Below are 24,309 nucleotides of genomic sequence, written 5' to 3' on the forward strand. Positions count from 1 at the left end.
ATGAAAAATGTGCCTGCATAGTAGCTTTATTTCTAACAGTGTACAGTGCCCTTCATGTACCTCTCCACTCTGCATGTATTCAAAAAAATACATATTGGGCCAAAAGCCTTTTGTAAAACTAATGTAAAATCATGCCCAAAGTGTTAGGAAACAGATTTGTAACCACTTTGTGTAACAACTTTCAAATGAGGCAGCCTTTAGTGGCATTAAATGTCTCAGAGTTTTGGTTCCTTTCACCACCACTGTGAACAGTTTTGTCTCAGCAAGTTTCTCTAGAATGGCACATTTCACATCAAGCTACTCTAAATGGCTTTCTTAACCATTTAATCATGCAGAAATCTCAACAAATAGATTCCTCTTTAACAGATGCATTTCCAGCACCTCACCACCCTCCTGCCCTGCTGGCTGCTGAGCTCCACACACTCGTCCCAGAGGTGCCACCCACATCTGAGCTCTTCTGTGCTCCTGTAGGCAGAGCAATGGGCTCCTCTAGGGAGGACAAATCCAGATCGCTCTCCTCCTCAGACACCTGCTGAGAGAATGGAACACTGCATCATGCATTACGTGTATGTGTATTAGCTGGACATAGACCGTCAGAACAAAACCTTTTATCATCAAAATGGCAAATGTTAATGGACATTCATGTAACATGGTTTTGGAAGCACTTGGAATAAGACTACTCTTATAAACAGTTTATGAATGGTTTGAAATTAGTCTTATAATATGGTTATCAATTAGCTCATAAACAACTTCATTATTAAGCAGTCACACAAATAATAATGGCAACAGTTGCTTTTCTATCCTGGTAAACCTCAGAGCTTGCTGGCTGTAAAGTGGTACCAAGATTTTACACCATTCCTTTTTGTCCATTAAAACGTTCAAGTGACTTAAAAGGCAACTAGCATTTTTAAATGATGCAAGAATGAAAAAGAAAAATATGGAGATACAAAGTTTTGGTTTGAAACTGAATATAGATCTAGGCATCGGAAAATCTGCAAAAGCAATCTCTCACAGTACTTACATTTTAGTAGCTGTGTTTTTTAGAATCTTTGCGTTACATTTCATTTGGACACAATTAAAAAAAAAACACTGTAGCAGGTTGGGGTGTGTTTAGCATGAGTTGGCAACAGGAGGAGGAGTCTGGCTCGAGGTAGAAGGGTAATGGCTCATATGGTACACCTGGGGCTGTATTACAGAAACTTCTTAACTCTGAAATCTCATCTGTTTAGTCACCATGACAACTTCAGTTAGAACTGAATTTGGGACAGAAGCTACTACAGTTACAAACAGTTCTTAAGTTCATAATCTCATCTTAACTCCAGATAAGAAAACAGTATTACAGAACCATCCTTACTAGACAAAATTTCCTAAATTATGTCCTAACTTTAAGACAACCCCAGAGGTGTCTTAACTTCTGTTTTAACCGTCTGTTTCTATCTTTTATGCAGTGAAGGGCAGCAAAGTTCATTATAACTAGCATAATGACATTACATTTATCTACACTGAAAACAGTGCTTTGACTTATGAGTTTTTTTTCTAACTGTGTTTTAAAAACCCAGACACTGCAGACACGATCGCCACCTCCCCCTCTTATTACCTTCATGTGTTAATGTTGATGAAAACCTGTCAGTTAAAATATCACAGTGATGGTGGTGAATAATGAGGAGACAGAGCTGAACGTGTGTCTGTCATAAGGAAGAATAACATTAGCACGGTCGGCTAAAGCATTTGGGAAACTGAAACTGGAGAGCGGTGATGCTCTGATAAACAGCACAAGTGCTGACACAATATTCTTAACTTGAAGTTTATCGTGCTTTAGTTTTGTTTGACCTTCAGTAGTGGTAGCTAGCTGTTTGGCTAACTAACTTCACTAATTTGATTATGTTTCAGCTGTGCGGGTATGGTTGGTTGCTAGGCAACAGACATGACAGTTGACTTTCGACTTTGATCGAATAGGTTAAGGTTTCCTAACTAGAGATAGGATGCTGTAAGATGAGATTCCTAAATTAAGATAAGATTTGCTTCTGTAACAGGAATTTGTGAAAAATCTTATCTTGACCTGAACTTAAGACAAAAAGATAGGAGGTTTCTGTAATACGGCCCCTGAATCCTGGTTCCATGGACTTTATTTATGTTCTTTTCTTGCATCGAGTGGCTCTTGTTTTTTATGTAGCGTGTGACCAGGAGGTGGAGAGAAAAGAGAAAATCCAGCTGGAGCTGGAAAAATTATGATTTTTTTTCGTTACACAGAGAATATACGATCTTTCTTGGTCTGCTGTGCTCTCTGCGTGAAACCTATTAGTCTTAAAATTCTGATTTTTTGTGAAACTAACCTTGGCGAGACACTTGTGTGGTTCACTGATACTATAATGTCATTTATTTAACTTTGTCCATTAAGTGCAGGATATTCATTTTTCAGTGTCAGAAAAAAGCTGAAAATTGCTATTTAACAGACAATTACACCTCAAGAACTAAATATAATTCCAAACTATTCAGTATTAATTGTGTGCCTTCATTGCAGCTTTCATTCTTTTCAGGAAATTTGCTTTTAGTTTCTCCAAGAAACCTACAGGGATATTTTTCCACACCTCCAGAGTTCAGTCTTGAACTTGTCTTGAAATTGGTTGTATGTTCTCCTTTACAATCCAAGCAATCCCAAACACATGCAGTGATGTTGAGGTCTAAACTCTGGGTTGGTCATTCCATTGTTCTGAGAACATCAGCAGCTTCTTTGTTTGATTTGCATGTTTTTCGTTTTTGTCTATTTTCTTTTCTCAGTAAGGGCTTCTTGGCAGCTACACATCCTTTCTGACTCTGATAGTGTTGAGTTGTCTTCTCACAGTGGAAGGATGGACAGGAACAACAGTGGATTTTTTCAGATCTGAAGTAAGAGTAGAGCTTGATTTTCTCCTCTCTCTCAAAGATGAAAGCTTTAAGTACTGTTTATCTGATGAGGACTCTTTGAAATGTTATATCTAATCTTCAGAGAAATATCTCCTGGCAAATGAACAACTTATACTTAATGGCTGTTTTGACAGGAAAATGATATGAATGAAGGGTGGTCTCTGACTTTTGCACAGTGTGTTTAATGTTGATCAAACAGGTGAAAGGCCCCTTTAACGCAATGTGGTGTTGAATTGTGTAGAGCAGTTTGATGTACCGCTTGCTGTTTAATGATGGCGGGTCGAGAGAAAGGCAGAAAGGCTGGAGGAAGCACTTGGATTCCACCAGCAGGTTTGGTGATGGAGCTGCTCAGCTGCTGTTCCAAGCTCCTCGTCAGGGTTTGTACGACCGAACCTGACATCAGAAACCATGGACGATGTGAATCAAAATCAGTTAAACTGGATCAATATGCAAAGAACAAAGGAAGAACACAAGAACACAAATCACATTATATCCACGGCCCTTCTCACCATTTAGAAGTTTGTTGAAGATACAGTTGGGTCCAAAAGTTTGAGACCACTGGTGAAAATGCTTTTGCATTCCTTTCTAATTTAATACAAAGTTTTTCATTATAAATGTTACTACCAGCATTACAATTTGAATGAAAAGTGGAATCTTTGAATGTCAGAATTTCAGGCAACACTTTACAGTGGCGTACTCTTCATAAAGCTACACGACACCTACATAAGCTTGCCATGACAACTGACACAACCCTACATAAATGTTTATAAATGCTTATTCGAAAAGGCATCATCTGTCAAACTTAGATCAAAATTGGCAAACGTAACCTTTATAGCGAATGACACCTATGGGAATAAGCATTTATAAGCGCTTGTCATGACAAGCTTATGTAGGTGTCATGTAGCCTTATGCACAGTTCTCTATAGTAAAGCATTATCAAACTTCTTAGCACTCCATAAGTTTGTGCAAAAGCCTCTTATCTGTAGATCAAATTTACCTGAGAGTCGTCTGAACGAGTTTCAATTGAATGTAAATTTCCTTTGTTTTAAAGTTTTCAAGATTTTAAACTTTCTATTTATTTCTAGGTTTAAATGAAAAAAAATCCCAGATTTTCAATGTGGTCTCAGACTTTTAGATTACACTGTGTATGCATGAAATATTTACAATATGATGAGAGCCCTGTGCAACTTTAAAGGTTTCAAATAATTAGAAGGAAGTTAGAAAAAAGGTAGATTGACGTTCAGAATGATGACTGATTACTACACAATATATCATATTATAAATCTCAAGTCAGAGAGGTTGACAAATAAATAGGTAAATAGGTACCTAAATTATTTTAATTATTTATCATTTACTGTTATAACTTCTTGTTTCTCCCCGAAGAAACTTTAAATATATATATATATATATATATATATATATATATATATATATATATATATATATATATAATTGAATATTATATATAAAATAACAAAAAATATGACAAGTGATTCCAAAATGAAGGGTAGTGTATATAAGTAATAATGGAGATATATACACAAGTACAGTTGTATGTTTAAGCACTAATAACAGTGATAATTCCTTTTTTCACAATTTTTTTTCAACCTATCTTTATTCCAAAGAATTAAACAGGTTGTTTTTGTCTGAGCTATAATGAACATTAACAACACTTTCTTCTTACCTCATTGTGAAGTGACAAGATATGTGATGTCACAACCATGAAGAATAAATTCTTTATTTAAAATGGGCAGTTTTTGCATCTTATTTTCTATAAATGGACTTTATGGACAGGGTGACATATTGTTATTATAAATTATTGTATGTTTTAAAATTTTAAACTGATTTCAAAACAGCAAGAAAAAAATACTTTTTTAAAAAACAGGTAGCTAAATAACAAAGACATCACTTTCAAAGTAAATAAAAACAGGACACAGGATTGTGTCGTACAGTTGAATGAACTGAAATAATACTGGCTCTGACAGTCTTTGAGTAGATGGTGAGAATCCTTTATATGTGTTTATTGTTGTTCTGTTGATTGTTGACATGCCTAGCAGTTAACTGCCCTTTGAAGATGAATAATGCTTAATTCAGTTCAAAATTAATTCTCGTTCCCTCACCATGACTACCATGCACCTGCTGACCTTTTGGTGTGTCTGACCCATCTGACTCGTCACTGTCTGACCAGTCCAGCTCACTGCTGGGTTTCTGCTGTTCTCCCAAGGGGGTGAGGTGTGTGGAAGGTGAAGGCTTGCCCCGGGAGCTGGTGATGTAGGCGCTGTCCTCGGCTGACTCGTCCCCCTCTGAACTGAAGGGTGGGGTGCTGACAGAGGGAAAGCACATGTTAAACACACATCAGCACTCACTGATAAGCACAAATGAGACCGACGTTCTGCACACACCTAGGCTTGACTTGTGCCACTATTCATTTTCATATTCCTTGAAGGCTTGACCTCTAAATGCACTGATGTTACACCAAACGTTTACACATACAGTTCTGTGCAAAAGTCTTAGGCAGCCAATAAATAAGTTTAAAACTGTTTATCTCAGCACACTACATAATATAAATACAGTCACACATGATTTTTTTGTTATTGATATCTTAGTTAGAAGAATACAGTCAGAAGAACACAAGTTTGGTTCCTGATTTCTCTGGACACTCCAGCTATAGCATGGATTTGTTAAATGCCATCACCAGCACATCAGATTCAAAAAGGAATTCCACTGAATTTTCACGATTTCTGCATAATTCAATTGTTGAGATGTGAACAAAGTCATTCAGAGTGGTCTGATCTGAAACGGTGTCTTGTAGAGAAACTAACTCATTACAGTGGTGGTTATAGGAACCAGGGGGCGGGATGTCTACAGCACAAATATAGCCTTTATTTATTTACCTAAAACCAGTGAACCTACACGTGCCTTCTAAATACCTAGTACAAATACAACATACCAAATGTTGAAACTGAGAAATGTTATTGTTTTTGAAAAATATATGCTGATTTTGAATTTGATGCCAGCCACGTTTCAAAAAAAGTTGGGACATGGGTGACAAAAGACAGGTAAAGTTGTGTAATGCTAAAAAAACACCTGGTGGTTAATTGGCAAAAGGTCAGTAACATGATCAGGTATAAAAAGAGCATCCAAGCAAATAGTGCAACAATTCAAGAATAATGTTTCGCAATGTAAAATAGCAAATGTACCATACATTTCATTATCTACGGTACCTGATATCATTCGATCTAGAGAAATCTCTGTACGCAAGGGACAAGGCCAAAAACCAACACTCGCTGGCCGTGATCTTTCGGCCCTGGGGTGGCACAGCATTAAAAACAGACATGATTCTGTAGTGGAAATCACTGCATGGGCTCATTAACACCTCTGAAAACCTGTGAACACAGTTCATTGCTGCATCCACAAATGCAAGTTAAAACTCTACCATGCAAAGAAGAAACCATATATAAAGAGGATTCAGAAACACTGCTGCCTTCTCTGGGTCCGAGCTCATTTAAAATGGACTGAGGCAAAGTGGAAAAGTGTCCTGTGGTCTGACAAATCAAAATCTGAAATTCTTTTTGGAAATCATGGACACTGTGTCCTCTGGGCTAAAGACCATCCGACTTATTATCAGTGCACAATTCAAAAGCAAGCATCCATGATGGTATGGAGGGCATGAGTGCATGTGGCATGGGTGACGTGCACATCTGTGAAGGCACCATTAATGCTGAATGATATGTGCAGATTTTGGCAAAATATGCTACCATCCAGATGACGTTGTTTTCAAGGAAGGCGTTGCTTATTTCAGCAAGATAATGCCAAATCTCATTCTGCACATATTACAACAGCATGGCTCTGTAGTAAAAAGAGTCCAGATGCTAAACTGGCCTGCCTGCAGTCCAGACCTGTCACCACTGAAAACATTTTGCACATTATGAAACCAAAAGAGAAAGGAGACCCTGAACTGTTGAATCGTTGACTCTAATATCAAGCAAGAACAGGAAAACATTTCACTTTCAAAACTACAGCAATTGGTCTCCTCAGTTCCCAAACACTTACAGAGTGTTGGAGAGGGGATGCAACACAGATAAACATGCCCCTGTCCCAACTTTTGTGGAACAAGTTGCTGGCATCAAATTTAAAATGGGCATATATTTTTCAAAAACAATAAACCTTTCTCAGTTTCAACATTTAATATGTTGTCTTTGTACTACTTTTAATTAAATACAGGAGTTAAGTGATTTGCACATCATTGCATTCTGTTTTTATTTACATTTTGCATGGCATCCCAACTTTTTTGGAAATAAAGTTGTACCTCTCCACCATGAATGGAACTATTAAATAAATGTTCAAGGCCAAAACCTTCTCAAAGTGATTGTAAAACAATGTTTTAGGCATCAGTATTCATAATCACTTCATGTGATAACTTTCTGTGATGTAGCACTGAACACCGCCACCACTGAACAAACACCACTGTGAACAACTCCATTCTCTAGAACAGAGCATTTAGCATAAAACTCATCTGAATGACTTTGTTTACAGCTTAATAATCAAATTATACAGAAATGTTGAAAAAAATTATTGATTAACTGAAGCAAGTACTGGACAGTGACTGTAAACATCAAATCAAATCAAATCAAATCAAATAATGGGATTTCTTGAAAAAATTTTGGAAATGGCTAAGCTAAGACAATCCCACACATAAAATCACAACATACTGCTTATTTGTTTATTAATAAATGCTTACTGCCCAGATAAATGATTTTATATATTTTCACAGATGGCCTAAGACTGTACCTAAAACAGTTTGTACTTCAGATGGTCAGCAAGCCCATACTTACATCTAATACACATTGATCTGCAAACTGCCATGACAGTTTAAAACTGTCAAAATATTTTATTTTTGATAACAATATGTTTTGCTATAAATTTACACTTTGTTTTTCAATTATCTTAAAGGGCCTATATCATGGAAAACCCCTTATCTTTTTTTTAAATAAGGGAGTCTGGTGTAATATGTAATTATTGTTTAAGTTTCAAAACGTACTGTTCACAACCCGGTCCATGTGGAAACTAAACTGCAAAAAACTGTTTCTGTGATGTCACAAGAACCAACTCATTTACATTTATCTAGCTATTCAGCCTACAGCAGTTTAACTCTGCCCATTAACACTGAAGTTCTCAGGATGGCTTCAGCTCTGATTGTTTTCTGAATGAGGCATGATATAGGACATCAGAACAGAGCTCATTTAACTTATATCATTCTTAAAGGCACAATAACAAAAGAAGAAAAAGAAGAATTTATAAAATATTTTACACATTGTACAAAAAATCTTTTACACATTTGTACAAAAATGTACAAAAACATCAAAACTCAAAGTGTAGAAGACATGACAAGACAAACAACAAAACTAAGATTTGACATCAAATAAACTTAAAAAGAAACAGGATGACTACTTCATCAAACCTGAAAACAAGGAAACCAGAAGACAAAACCAAATAACAATCATAACCGAAACAAATCTTATCTTAATGAATGGATAAGGCAGAGGGAGGGAAATGAGGTCACAGCTCCTTAGTGACCTGAGGTATTCAATTAAGTGTTAACGTGTGTTCCTAGCTTTTATCAGCAGTATTTAGTCATGCAGTGTTGACACACAGAGTGGCGTGTGTGTGCTTGTGGGAGTACCTGCTCTTCTTCTGCCGTGTTTGTGGAGTCGGAGTGTGTGCAGGAGCTCTGGAGCGGGGGGCAGGTGTAGGAGGCTGATGAGTGTTGGCTTTCCGAGAGGAGAGTTTGGAGCTGGTCTGTCTGGCTTTAGGGCTTCTTTCCGCTGTTGGACTGAGATGCTTCCTCCACTCTGAAAACAAATAGCCAAAGACCAATATTTCACACTTTTATTTTAGAGAATATAACAAAATAAGAGATCATTTGTGAGGCTTGAGTAGTGGTATGAGTGGTTTATGTGATGACCTTGTGTGTATGTGCATGATGTGTGTGGTCTATGTGCACACATTGGGTAAATTTGTGTGTGCGTGTGTGTGTGCGTGTGTGTGTGAGTAAGTACAGTGCTGTGCAAAAGTCAGAGGCCAGGCTTCATTTAATTTCTAGTCAAAATTAATTTTTCATCGTGAGGAAACACATTTTTAACATAGATGTCTCAACAACTAAAAGTTCAGTCTTAGATGTTGGTTGCATTTTCCAATTCTCATGATCCAGTGTTGAGGTTTGGACTTTGGGTTGGTCAGCCGAATTGTTCTGAGAACACCAACAGCGGCTTTGTTTGATTCTTGTTGTCTGTTTCTATTTTCTCAGTATCTTTTAATAATTTTTTGAGTTCCGGTTATGCAAATCTCTGTTTTTTCACTTAATTGACTTTCCCCTTCCTTATGCAAGTGGATTATTTAATATTTAATCTCCTCAGAAATATCTCCTGAAAAATGAATAAGTAAAGTGGCTGAATGGCTGTTTTGACTGGAAAAAGGGTGGTCTCAGCACGGTACTGCATATTGTGACCAGCAGCATGCAGGCTTACATGTGGTGAATGCTAATAGCTCAGCACGGCTTTATAATGTCCTGTAGAAACATGTTTGTCATTCAAATTACAAGCCAATTCATCAGTTTTAATTGATTCATTTTACAAACCGAGAAATCAATTTTAATCAAGTATTATAGTCTTAGTATGTGCGTGTGTGTGTGTGCTTATACTGGGTGAGTATGTGTGTGTGTATCTGTGAGAGGTCTGTATCCTTACGCTGGGCGTAACTGTTGGTTGTGGACTTTGTCTGATTCTTTTGCAGCTGTCTCACTCTGTGGTTTAGCTCCTGTACTAAGTTCTCCCTCAGCTCCTGCAGGTTTGACTGGCTCCTGGTCCTCTGCAGATGCTGAGCAGACACCACTGAGCTAAGGCTCTTTAGCGTTTGCTTAGAGATTCCCTTTGTGCCCTTCAAATTATACAACAACATTTTGCAATAAACAACAAAGTAATTCAACACAATGAATTGCAAAATACAGTTTAAGCTGTAAAAAACGTTCAACAAGTGACTCCTCAATGCTTACAGTGCTATGTACTAGTAAAGTACAATTGCCCTTTCACTTAATGGAGCTAAATCACAATTGTATATTTAACCATCATGTCGAAGTGATAAGTGTTGCTACTGCACATTTCAGCCCAGAGTGCTTTTTGAACAACATAGGACAGTTAATCAGAAAAAGGTCAGATGTTTAGACTTAGCAAGTGAATGCATTGTAAATACAATTAATAAAGTACATATTTAATTATTGATTTAATTAAATTAAAATAGTATAGCAAAAGAATTTCTACCTTCCTCAGTCCCATTTTCTCCAGTCTCTCCTCCAGAGTCTCCTCTAGGATGGGTCTAAATTCCTTCATTAGCTCCTGATTTCCTCTCAGTGATTCCAGAACTTTCCGCTGAGCCTCCATTGAGTCCTCCAGCCCTGCAGAAGCCAAAGTGTTTTTTAAGTGAGTATACAGTACTCCATTAAAATGCTCTTGTAAATGAAGTGCTATTATTTATGCGGTTCATATATTTGATTAAACTACTTGAAAAATCATACTCTCTTTATCTTCCTCCCCTTTATCATCAACATCCTCTTCTTCTGGAGAGTCGTGAGCATCCTGAGTAATATGTGGTGGTGGCTCTGAATAACTTACTGTGAATAAAACAATTTGAAATTTTTGTACCGGTCTTGTTGGCTTTAATATAATATTATGTAAATCAGAAATGTCTAAATATCACAGTGGTCAGTACCTGAGACTGGTGTAGCAGACAGTTTCTGAATCTGGAATGAAAGTATAGAGTTGGGTTATACTTCTTCTTTCACTTCAAGTAAATTGCATTACACATAAATGATATATAAACATACTTTGTGTTTCATTACATATACACTACCATTTGTTTGTAATCAATGTTTTCAGTAATAAACAACCAATATAATGCCAGATACATACGCAAAACAATTCTAATATGATGCGAGTACTGTGAAATTTCACAGGCTTTATATAACTAGAAGGAAGCAGTAGAAAAAGAACAGAGCTGCAGATGACTCACTTAGAAATGAAGTTAACTAAAAATGTAAAGTTACATCCAAAACCCTCTTTTTTTTCAAAATGTTGACCAAATCATATAATTGCAGTATAATATTTAGCAAATTTATCATTTAATATCTCTCTAAGTTTCCAAAATGATTGAACTATTAAATAATTCAGTTGTACAAATTATTATTATGTATAATAACTACTCACATAAAATAGATATAAAAGGATATAAAAGGGTAGGAAACACCAATAGTGAGGACTTTAGCTCCATTTTAAAGCTGTAAAGTGCACCATCTCACCTTCTGCTCTTGCGAGTGGATGAATCTGTCTTTCTGTTTGAGCTGAGAGGAGAGAGAGAGGAGCTGCTGCTTCAGAGCATGCAGACTGGAGCTGGAGCTGTGCTCCACAGACAGAGCCTTCAGCAGCCTGGCATTCTCACTCTGCAGCTGTAACACACACACACACACACACACACACACAAATAACACATAAATACAATAACCCACTTCCAGGACCGGATGTGAGATCATAATTATATATATGTGCAATGTGTAAGTACTTGTATATAATAGTGTTCCATATGAATTAAACTTTTTCCACATTATTTGAAAACACCAGATGCCCTTTACATTGTGTGAACATTTTATGATGAGTAGAGCAGAAATGGTCCAGAATTACTTGAAATACAATGTTGTTACAAAAACATACATTAAACGTTAATAATGCTTTTCCTTTCTCTTGCCATTTTGGAAATGCAAGGTTTTGTTCCAACAGCAACAATATATAAGTACCTATATGTAATATCCACCCCTAACGTTAACCTTACACATACACAAAACACACACACACACACACACATGCAATTGCCCAGTTTCCTTACAAGCTTGTGTTGTATCAGGAATCGCGGAAATTCCTCTCACCTCCTCTTTCTCCTGTTGGTGATGGTTCTGTACCTCTTTCAGTTTCTTCCTCCACTCACTCTTCTAAAAGACACCCAAGACAGCAAAGGGGTTGCTTTAGAAGGTTTACAAGGTTTGTCTGCTTTCTAATAATTAAACCTGTATCAAACTGTCACAAAATGAAGTTTTCTCCATCAGAAGGTGATTTGTGTATAAAGACAGAGGAGTGAATGTAAAAAAAGTGGGAAACCAAACCTTCTGAGCCATCTGCTCCTTCAGTTCTTTCTCCCTGAGCCGCCTTCGCTCTTTCTCATGATCGTCCTCACCTCTTACATTGGACACATGCACCTCTCTGCTCTCCAGTTCCTGCAGTTTCTACTCAGAGAAACACCACATAAAAAATGCAGCTCAGTAATTCAAAGGACCGCAACTTTTTAATAAAGATCAGGGAGGCACAAAAAGAAAACTGCTGCCGTAAAAGACATTAATGGCTGGAACATTTGACTTTAACCCTCAGAATTCATAGTTATTATTGGGATGGTATAATTTGATTTTAAGTAATTCTCACTCAAAGAGCACTGAAAAAAAACATAGAAACAAAACTTTCTGCCCATAACACACTTAAGTAGGAGATATTTTATTATGATTTAAATTTGCTCCTTCTTTACATTTTCATCAAGTTTTTGTCATGTCTTGTAACCTGTCAATACAGAATGTGAACCCAAAATAAATGTTGTTCCTTGTGCAACCAACAATGTAATTAACATTTGTACATTTGAATACAGAAAAACTAAAGTTATTCAGTGTTCAGTAAGTGGCAAATGACAGTAACATTTCTAAGGGTTAAAGCACCAACCATCTCTTATTCCAGTGGTTCCCAACCCTGGTGCTGGAGTGACCCAGACCTGCTTATTCTGATGTTTTCTATGCTCCAAAACACCTGGTCCAACTAGTCACATCATTAACAAAACCTGAGATGTCCAGAGTCCTGAGCTGAAGAGGATGTGTTAGACTAGAAAACACTAAAATGTGCAGCACGAGAGACAAGGATCAATGTTGGGACCCTCGGGATTTGTTGGCGCCTTGGGCCCAGCGCTGCTCATCCAGGTCCGCACTTTGGTGACATCAACGGTGTGTGGACACAGAGGGCAGAAGTGCTTGAAGGGCCCTGAATGTGTTGTACCCGGCAAAATTAGGTTATTGAGTGTACTTGTTTTTCTAAATGAAGTAATTTGCTGATTTACATTGGCTCAATTCTGACTACATGCAGAGATCAGCTAAATAACTCTGAATAACTCAAAATAAGTCAAATTAAATCAATAAACAAATGCATTTTAATCTGAATGTGATTCTTCTTCGCCATGTTGATCCTGCAGTTGTAAACAAATCCCTCCACTCGTCCTTGCCTTTATCGCAAGAAAATTTGAAGCCGCTGCTGAGTCGTTGCGGTCTTAGCACTAAGGGTGCAGAGAAGGTGCCTGTGAGCACCTCACTGACCCGAATGAGAAATGTGACACCTTACAACTTCGTGGCTACGTGCAAAAAGGACTGCTGGACTGCAAGTGCACCAATTGGGACAGGGCTTCGTTCTGACCTTTCTGTATAACTTTGTCCAACTGTTCTGTATTATTCTGGATATGAGCAGGTGTCTCCATCTAGTGGCTGAAATGTGTACACTCACAGCTTCCAGAGAGTAGCTCTTGTTTGCTATGCCTTTAAACTCCTGCAGAAATAGCTGTCGTAGTTCCTCAATTTCTTGCTGAAATTTTCTCCTCTCCTCCTCTTTCCATCTCTCTATGGCCTCCCTCTCCGCTACCTCTCTCCTCCGCAGCTCCTCCAGCTCCTCCATTGATAGAAACATAATGTAAATATGTTTGCATTTGAGTTGATAAGTCGGCTTACACTGCTTGTGTTATAGTTGTAAACCAACCTGCTGCCTATGGTGTGCATCTGCCTCTTTTTCTGCTGCCAGGCGAACCTGAGTCAGCCTCAGTTTCTCCTTCAGTTCCTCTATCCCATCCTCCATCTGCTCCACCTGCCTCTTCTTCTGTCTCTCTAACACACAACCACAGTAGCTATAAAGTGGATGAATGTTATGGTGCCTTTCATATATTTTATCGCTATTGATTATTAACAGGGTAAATAGTTTAGTGTAGGTAATTTGACATACTACTGTTAAAAAGTTTGGAGCTACTTAAAAATAATTTTGTTGCAAATGCATATAAACTGATTCTGATATGAACAAAGCTGCAAAACCGAAGGAATTTTTAATGAATGGAGCTGTAGACGATTCTATAATAACTGAGAAAGCTGTACCGCATCGAGAATGAGCAATGACCAAATCACAGTGATAAAATAGCCATTCATAGTAATTTTATGACAAGAAATGATTGTAAACAGAAAATTAAAGTTTATTATCTAATAACATTACCTATTTTTTCACTCTTTACGCTAAAGAATGAATATTTTTGAATGAACGTGCACACTCAACTAGAGATTTTTGCTCCAAATGTGCAATCAGGAATTGGTGAAGTTATTATTTTGATTTTAGCCTATCAGTTTTGCAATTTTGTGACATTAATAAAATGAGGCAGGTAAGTGCACTCACACTGTATCTGAATGCTACTACACCCATACCAAATTATTGCATTACTTATTGTGTTACATAGCCCATTGTCTCTTATTTTCAATCTAGAATTCATCCCAGTGTTTCCTAACTCTGGCTCTGGAGGCCCACTGCCCTCCCCTTGTTAGTGTTTTCCCTGCTCCTAACATACCTGATCCAACTAATCAGCTCACTATAAGCCCATTATTAAGTTAAAGTGGCTGTGTTAAAGCAGGAAAAGCAGTAAAATGTGCAGGGCAGTCGGTCTCCAGGACCAGGGTTGAGAAACACTGATTTAGCCCACACAGTGTGAGCTTCAGGTTTAAAAAATAAGACTAAAAAAATCGGCTAAAGAAAGAAATCGGTCAGCCAATTTAGCTGTAAAGAATTTGGAATCAGAATCATAAAAATCATAATGACTGTGCATCCCCACCCTCAACTTAGCACTTAGTTAACACATAGTTAAACAAATCTTACAGCAGCAAAAAGCAGAGCTGCATAACAAAATACTATCGACTCTACACTGTAAAGCAGACACAGCAGCCTACACAAGAAATCATAAGAAAATCTGCATATTTTCTCACAGTTAGCAAAACAACATGTGAAATACCTTAAGAAACTAATTATATATTCATACTGACTCTCAGAGCTTCTTTGACTGACACATTTTAAGTGGTCCGCAGGATATATGTGGGAGGTTTCATACCTGCGTCCGTGATCTCAGGATGCCGCCGCTGAATATGTGACTGTAAGTAGGAGTAATTGACGAAAGATTTTTCACAGAACTGGCACTGAAACGGGAAAAACATCAACAGGTGCTGTTACTCAATATAAACCTTTTCTCATTCCAACATTCTTACTTCAAGCCACTTTTGTTAACACTAGCTAAGCCTTTTGTTGCAGATGTTTGCTTCTCAATTAAAGCTGACATTTTCATGTTTTCTTCCCACATGTTTTAACAGGGACTATGAGCAGCAATATTACTATATGTGGTGTTCTACACCATCAGCATTGTGCTACTCAAAATACAGCTTCTATTTGGCAATTTATCATGACCTGTTAAAGGGGAATTCCACCAATTATTCAAAACTTCTGCATAATTAAATGACCAGTGTATAAACACAGTCATTCAGAGTGGTTTGGTATGAAATGTCCCGTTCTAGACAAACATACCAAGTCAGAATTGTTCACAGTGGTGGTGACAGGAATCAGATGTCTGCAGTATATAAAAAGTTACCGCACTGAATGTTATAACATGAAATGGTTATGAATACACCGCCTGACACTGACTTACAGTAGTTTAGAGATAACATTTTGGCATAAAATGTATTTTTTAAAAATACATTTACGGTAGAGGGGTACATGTAGGGTGTTATGAGGTGTTTAGGTTAAGTGGTGGATTTGGAAATAAAATAAAATTGCTATATTTCTGTAATGGCTTTAGATATTGACATTGTGACCCCGGTTCCCACTCTGAATGACTGTGTTTACATCTCAATGATTGAAATATGCAAAAATTGTAACTCACAGTTTGATTCACAATACTGGGTTCATGAACAAAATTTGAATGATGAAGAATGAAGACTGCATCCATGTAACTGCACAAACTACTATTGAGACTAGAGCCAAGAGGCAATTCAGAGACACATTGTGATTGGATCACTCAAACCACTTTCAGAGGCGGTCAGAGTATATGTAGTATATGACCACAATACATTTGTGGTGTGAATGCTAAAGCAAAGAATTTGTAGAGAGAAGAATTGCCACTCTATTAGGTCTTCTGGGTTTGTCAAATGCTAGAGGGCACTCCCGAGTGAGTCCAAAAAGAATGGCTTAATATGGAGCATTTGAGAAAAGTCATAGTTTGTAATTTTTATGCTTAATTTTTATATAGGAGAATGCGTTCGTGTCCTGAACGCAGAGCAACACAAAACGTTTCAACACTGCTGTTGTATTTTTGAGTGCTTTTGAACTCCAGTTATAGGACTCTATGACAGCGGCTCATGTACATTCATGACGTCAGTGAGCACGAACTGCCTCACTCAACCGATGAGCTGCTCTGCTCGCCAATCAGTCAGCACTCAGTAGCAGTGATTATAGCGTCATTGTGCCCCAAACCCATTTGCTGTAGAAAAAAAAGAAATATACAGGTAAGTTTTCTTTGCTTTTTTGTGAAATACATCCTTGTTTAGCTCTGTTCACCCCCATTCATTTAGGACTTGCTCGTAGGCACCCTCTGGCATTTTGCAGCCATGTTTTCGATATAATGGGAGAAATAGGAAGAGTCCAGGCTCCCCATATATCAGCTATAAGGTCTCCTGTTGCATCTCCAGCAACAAGGAAGGACCACATATTCAACTGCATCACTGCAGTAATGAAAGCACCTGAACAGCATCTTTCTTTATCTCCTCTCTCGTTTGTTTACAAGTTGCATTAGTAATCCATGTGATCTAAATGTTTATACCAGCTCTTACATGTACATGAACAAGGGCTCGAATTTACACATTTCTCCCCTTACCACAAATCAGTCATCCAAGACATGTTTGGTGTCCGAAGCTTTTTTAGTTTTGCACTGGTGCTACAAGGCCAATATAGCTAATAAATAATAAAAACTTATATCTCACCAATGAGGACTATGCAAACGACATGCCCAAATTATTTGCCCCAAAAAGCGCTGCATTGTTAATTAATTTCAAACAGACTTGCTTATCTGGTTTCTGACACTCTATGACATACTAAAAGTGCACTAAAGTACAGACAAATTTTGGAATTGTTTAGGGCTAAACATGATTTTCACCAAACTATCACTTTAAGAAGCTCACTTTGTGGTAGTTATTGGCGCTGGCCTGTAGCAGGAGCTGCTGAGTTGCCATCATTTTCTTCCTGCGCCGGCTCTCCAGCTTCACCTCCTGCAGCTCCTTCTCCAGTTGCGCTCGCATTTCTGCCTCCTTCTGGGCCTGGGACAACGCCCCCTGCAGGCGCTCCTCCAGTGCGGACATCTGTGCCGTCAGGTAGTCCTGGCAGTGCAGCAGGTATTCTGTGCTCAGCTGAGACATGCGCAGGACCTTCAGCAGGGCCGTGTCTGTAGGGCAGCGGCAGTTGGGGCACCGCTCCCCTTCAACATCACAGAATGTCACCGCAGTGATAAACTCCTGCAGGACGCTTATGTCCATCTCTCGTGCCACGCGATCCACGTCCAGTGATGCCATGCGGCGCCAGTCCATGGGCTCAGTGCGGGAGCGGAAGTGGAAGGGCTGAGGAGGGGGTCCGGCACTCCAGGATGGTGGGATGACCAAAGCAGAGAGGGGCTCAGCTGGAGAGAACTGGCCTGGCATGATAAGAGGTTTAGCGAAGAGAGGGCAGGATGATGGGTAGTGACCACTTCTAAAGAAGGGCTTATGAGTGAGAGAGTGAGAAAGAGTGAGCGAGAGAGAGAGAGAGAGAGAGAGAGAGAGAGAGAGAGAGAGAATAGATCAAACTCACTGCAAATATATCTCTAAGGTAAACCAACAAAGCAGTAAATGACCCGTGTCACTTACACACACACACTCACACACACACACCATATGGATGGATGGAAGGATGGATAGATAGATAGATAGATAGATAGATAGATGGATGAATGGATGGATGGATGGACAGAGACGGATAGACAGATAGATAGATAGATAGATAGATAGATAGATAGATAACATATAAGCTATGTAAAGGGTGTCTTCACGAGTTTTTTTTTTTTGTAAATCTATCTCTTTGCTGAAAATCTGCTTTTCTTATATGATCTGGCCTATGCAGTCTGAAATGTAGTGTGCTCTCCTGAGTGAGGGTAACGCCTCACACGTTAGCTTAAACTTACAGTTACTGAACTGAAAGAACTGAGAGAACTGTACTTCATTCTAACGGTAATTTCAGCTAAAAAGAATTATTTACCTGGAAGTGCATTTGGAAATGGCTCATCTTCTGTGTGTAATCTCCAGCTCTGAAAGTGAGCTGCACTTCTCTGTTTCCCTGGAGTGAATGTCAACACTCAACAGTTTCTTAGCAGTTTGTGGAACTGCATTGTTCCAAACTAGTAGCTGATGTTTGAGTGGCCTTAGTTTCTAGACAACCAGACGCCACTCCTTCGGTCTAGTCATCCAGCCACATCTGATGTGTCAGTGTGATTTTTCTCCTGTAAACTGCTCTGCAAATTGCAAAACTCAAACTTTAATTGCTCAAGTGTTTCATTAATGGAAAACTGTCACCTGTATGAATCTGTTATTACAGTTAAGTGAACTTAATTATAACGTAAGTTAATTACCTTCTTTATAAAATGACTTAAATTAACCTTAGTCAGATGATTAATATGTTTTTACTGCGCATTAATTCATGTGCGTTAGGCTCCTGTGAACATGCACCATGCAGCATGTCCAGCTGTAGGTGTTCATTCAGCATTACGGTTCTGATGAGGACAGTAAGCATATCTTGAGTTTGACCTCCAGCAAATGATTCAACAAAGATTTGGTCCTCTCCACAAATCTACTCCGTTTTCTGCGTAGGTTTATTTTTTAGTCAGTTAGCCAGTCATTGTACAAACACACTAGGCATATAATGCCAACAGAGCACTGAAAGTCCACCATGCTGAACAGTAAAACATTAGATAAAAGAGGGAAAAATGATAGATAGATAGATAGATAGATAGATAGATAGATAGATAGATAAATAAATAAATAAATAAATAAATAAGGCAGCTTAAAGAGGGTCACCTGAGTACACTTGTATATAAAGTATTTGTACAACACAATCTAAATATTCACTTGAAATTCAGTTCAATATTTTTCTCCTCTAAGAACAGGCTGACCTTCACAGATATCTCATTCACTGGATGTATCTCATTATTTTCAGACGTACGCCAGTTCTGAAAGGATGTCCAAAATGTTTGCAGCTTTTCACACTAAAAAACATGTTCCACAGTTTCAATATCATTGCGACAGAGACAACATGCATTTGTATCTAAATTCAATTTCTCCCTAAAAAATTTGTTGGATGGATAAAAATCATTCTAAATGTAAAAACCTCTTTTGCTTTCGGTAAAACTGAATATACCAAATATCTTTTTTCCTAATATGTTTAGCCATCTCCTTCTTGTAATCCTTCAAAATATATTTCTTCTCAGCTGACGAGGATAATATTTCTTTAACAAAATTTCTCTCATGAATTTATCTGTTACCTTTTCTGACTTAAAATCACAACCTTCAATACACAAAGCACACATGTCTGGAGTGATATTACAGCACATCATAATCTGTTGTACCTTTACACACAAAGAGTATAATGGTTGGGACAGCTTTTATCACAGTATCATATTCTGTAACTGGTAAAAAGACATCAAATATGTTGTACAGCTCTTCATACTCTGAAATTGTTCGATTTTCATCCATCAGGTGAATCATTTTTTAATGAAACACAAAACCGAGTTCTGTCTGTGTAGGCCTTTCTAACCGTTTCTCCAGCACAGCCCCGCTTTTCACAGCCCTCATCAGATTAAAAATTCTCCCATTTAAGAAGCAAATTTCAACCGTTTCTTTCTTATTTCGGTCGTCAAACTCTCGCCTCTGCTACAGTCAGCACGCTAGATGGCACTAATTGTTTTATCTGTTCTTGTAAGGGTTGCTATGAGACGCGGCCACGCCCCTCAAAAAACACAACGACCGCGCCCATAACAACAGCGTGGTCACGCCCCCTGGCAACAGTGTCAGTTCAGGCCGACAGGAGTTACTAGCGATTCAAGTCGATTCAGTTTACCGAATCGATTCTTTTGAGCTGTCCGTTTTAATGAACGCATCATCTGATTCAACGATGCATAATGATCAGTCAAATTTATTCCTATATCCCTCTGTACACAATGACAATCAACTCAGCAAGTGAGTCTGATCTCCACAACCTTTCATTCGCTCTGTATGATGAGTTCAGTTTCTTACTGTTTCTTACTAAGTGCAGTCTACAAAACCGATTCTTTCAATTAATGTATTCAAACTGTCTAACGTAGGAGTGGGCAATACTGAGGTAGAGGTCTTCAGAATGCACAATACATATCACAATATTTAGTTTTTGAGATTTGGTAACAGGTAGTTTTGGAGATGCAAATTAAAACTATAAGCACTATGATTTTGATATTTATTTAACATAACAAAGAACAAATAAATGACAACAAGTAAATAAGATAATGGTTAAAATGGGTTAATCACTAGTCAGCTGCTCGTTACAGTGCAGTTTTGACACCACCAGGCTCTCTACAACTGTCACAAATCTCCATTTTTTAAAAAGCATACAGCTGGGTTGTGCTCTAGAAATACTAACAATATCTGTAATAGAATTTTTCATGATCCAATATTGTTGTCACCCACCTCTGGTTTAAATTACAACAGATTATATATAAAAAGCTTGCATTTTTTATGCCATTGTTGTTTTCCCATGGCATATTTTATTTCATTAGACAGACTGTTCAGGCAGTAATTTCCATTTAACAAGTGTCCTCAAAGATGAGATTTTGGCAGTGCAAGTTTCTTCTTCTGAATCAATAATTAATTTTCAGTCTGGGTGGTATGTGAGCGCCAATTCAGCCAGTAAGTCTGGTGTCCGCTACTTCTATTCACTAACTGAGCTGGATTCATTTCTTTAAGCGCAGGGCTGGATAAACACAGACAGAGAAATACATATACAGTGTGCACCAGCGATGTTAAACGCAACATCCCTTCACAGTTCTGCAAAAAAAAGCCTTCTTCTAACACTCCGAACTCAATTCATTAAGGTCTAGTGTGTTAAATGAAATGGAATGCCAAACGATGCAGTGCTGTGGTCCTCCACAACTGGAGTCTGACATTCTGGGTCTACTAGAGCTGCTCAGGCCTGTGTTCAGTGATGGTAAATATTCGTTGTTCATTGATTGGCTTATTTCATGCAAACCACTGCAAGACACTATTCCCACACATGAACTTATCTGAACTTTTAAACATGTTGGGTGATCTGATATCCTACATTAGTACCATATTTACTGTATAACATAGATGAAATGGTTGTAGCAATGTGGCTGTTGAGCTGCACTGGTTGAATGTTCTCAGTGCTGTAGGCAGGTATCATGCCTGTACAAAGTCACGTACAAGGGTGTACATTTTAGAACATCCTCAGCCTGGGCAATAGTGTGCTGTTATTAGATTTCGTTGATGATGAAAGAATTAGAGAGGACTAATTTATCATTAAACAGCTTGAAAAATATTTTGGGAAACTGGGGTTCACATTCAAGAAGTGTGCAGGCTTGTGCACTAGTAGTCAGACACACACACACAGAGAGAGAGAGAGAGAGAGAGAGAGAGAGAGAGAGAGAGAGAGAGAGAGAGAGATGCACACAGAGGTTTGTTAAGAAAATGCAGGTGTTATTGTTATTACTGTAATGCTAGCAGATTTCCCTTAATTTACCTCATGTTAATGGAATCAAAAATGAAAGCCGATGTGCTTCGGAACTTCAGCTCATCTTAAAGTGACTCGTTGCTAAACTGACTGAATGTTAGTGCAGAGCAGCTAAGTTAACTCTAACCTGGAGATAAAGTTCCTCTGTTCCTCTTCAACAGCCGGTGTTTTCATAAATAAATAATATTAGTTAAAATGCACACATAATCAGTCAAATTAGTCAAATTATTAAAACGCCGCTTTAACAGCAGAAAACGTCGTTTTTTAAACTTGGAAAGTTCTGCTTTGGAAATCACTTGCAGCTTCAAGTTTCTCTGGAAAGGAGAAGGTATAATATTAAAATTTTATTGGAAATCCTCAATCTATAACACAGATAACATCATACATCGTATGCTACAAAAAGTTTGATTCAGTTTGTTGTTGAAGAGAATCAGTTCAAAGGAACCGATTCGTTCAACGAGTCGGACATCAGTAGAAGCTCGTTCTTTTAAAAATATAGCTAGCTTACGTTCAAATGCTCAACAAAAACTAAGTTTGCTGTTGTATCATCATTTTCTAATAATGACAGCAAGTTCTGACATTATGACATTTTTTTGTAATAATGCATAAAAGTCACCAGAATGACAGAAAGTTTCTGGAACTCGACATTTCTTCGGTTTGGGTTTCTGGGGTGACGAATGTGCGACAATCAGCTGTGATGCAGAGAAAAACAGACACTTTTTAGGCTGTGTTGACGAGTTCAAGCTTCGGTTCGTCGTGTCAACTGCAGCCTGGAATAACAGTAATAACAGTCGATGGCTAGCTACGCTAAGCTAAGCTAACGGTATTGGTCTACGACCAAAGATGTTTCCTCACCACCGAGAAAAGTAGCGTTAACGTGTCCGAGTTATGGATTTATCTTCATAGAGGAAAAGCAAGGAGGTAATGGAGTATTTTATCAGTCGACAACTCAAAAACAAGTTCGCCTGCAGTTCACAGGTGTGTGAGGTTAGTGTCTCTAACTTACCTCAGCTTCGAGCCTCTTGCACACATATAGCGCAGAAAGTGAAAGTTTCGAGCAGGAGTTTGAAAAGGAGAACTCGAGTTGAGAGTAAAATATAAGTTTTAGGAGATTATTGTGTTCGTGCGAGTAACAGCTGGTGGTGGGTGGGAAGCGCACGGGTGGAGCAAAACACAGTTTCCTTGGAGATCAGAGATACAGACAGAGGATCCATTAAAGCCAGCCACGGTTTCACCACAGTCCTCCATGGTTGTATTAATGACTGTCCATCACAACCTTAGAAGAGGCTTTAGCAGAATAAGCTAGTCAGGCAAACAAAATAAAAATACAATAAACAGAATAAATAAGAAAGAATAATAAAGAGGCAAAGTGAAGTGAGGTAAAGAGATGTGTGAATATCTGTACATGTGCAGATATGATTATCTATAACTTACATATGCAGGTCTGAGTAGACATATACTATAAAATTATTATATACAGAATATTACAGAATGATATGAGCATTTGCAAAACATTTGTACAGTTGTGCAAATAAGCATTATGTTACAGAGGAGTTACCGTAATAAAGTAAGGGAGGTTTGTTGGTTTAGTTTAAGTTTAAAGTGTGAGGTGTCCACTGTGGTTGATGAGCCATACAGATCTGGTGAAAAAGCTGTAAGCATGTCTGGCTTTGCTGGTTTTTATGGCCCTGAATCCTCTACCAGAGAGAAGTGGCTGGAAGAGGTGGTGTCCAGGATGAGAGGAGTCAGCTGTAATTTTGCTGGTGTGCTTCATCACCCTGCTGTTGTAGATGTCTTGAAGCACTGGCTGACTACATCCAATGATCCTGTCCTCAGTCCTAATTATGCGCTGGAGTCTGGCTTATTCTGTCGAGGTGGAGGAACCAATCCGAGGCATCACAGGTGGACTTCAGAGGTGTCACAGATGGGCTTCAAAGATATAATATGTTAAAGGGGTGCTATAGCCAAAATGAAAAATGTGACCATTGCTACATCTGCTACATGCCTATTCCTCCATCTCCTACAGTGGTGCCAAAATGGTTTTGAGTGAGATTTTTCAGTTTTAAGACTAGGAAAATTCCCTCCTGATGATTTACATTTGAAGGTGGGAATGAACTACAAGCACTTTGGGGCAGAAACATGAAGGCAAGCTGTTTTTTTCCCTGCTGGCAAATGCAGAGGTAAACCAGGTGGCTAAAGTTACTCTGTATTTATTTGTCTCTATATGAGTGAATATCTTTATTGCCTTGGGAGGATTCACAATGGTTGCAAGACATGTTTGCTCCGTGCATGCTAGGGACATGAGAGAACATTAATGGATATAAAATCATATTTTTTTTCAAACCAGTGAGGCTGAGGGATGCAGTGCTTCACTACAGAATATTACATGACATATCGAACATAGTAA

General features: G+C 38.2%; 1 protein-coding gene across 2 annotated transcripts; it reads right to left on the minus strand.

Annotated features, from left to right (window-relative positions):
* On the minus strand, positions 1-23,045 carry dzip1l (DAZ interacting zinc finger protein 1-like). Of its 2 annotated transcripts, none has more exons than XM_036570423.1 (16): positions 22,909-23,045; positions 17,282-17,854; positions 15,166-15,250; positions 13,785-13,909; positions 13,536-13,697; positions 12,110-12,229; positions 11,876-11,938; positions 11,255-11,401; positions 10,669-10,699; positions 10,475-10,570; positions 10,221-10,354; positions 9,651-9,840; positions 8,588-8,756; positions 5,049-5,227; positions 3,161-3,297; positions 1-529 (listed from the first exon to the last, which is right to left on the minus strand). In XM_036570423.1, exons 2-16 carry the CDS (start codon positions 17,792-17,794, stop codon positions 383-385), a joined length of 2,298 nt encoding a protein of 765 aa, XP_036426316.1. In that variant the 5' UTR covers positions 17,795-17,854; positions 22,909-23,045; the 3' UTR covers positions 1-382. The 2 variants fall into 2 exon arrangements, with proteins under 2 accessions (XP_036426316.1, XP_036426315.1); XM_036570422.1 differs by having other exon boundaries at positions 5,025-5,227.
* Positions 23,046-24,309: the final 1,264 nt, after the last annotated feature.

Source organism: Colossoma macropomum, unplaced genomic scaffold (genome assembly GCF_904425465.1).
Source record: "Colossoma macropomum unplaced genomic scaffold, Colossoma_macropomum, whole genome shotgun sequence".
NCBI lineage: Eukaryota > Metazoa > Chordata > Actinopteri > Characiformes > Serrasalmidae > Colossoma > Colossoma macropomum.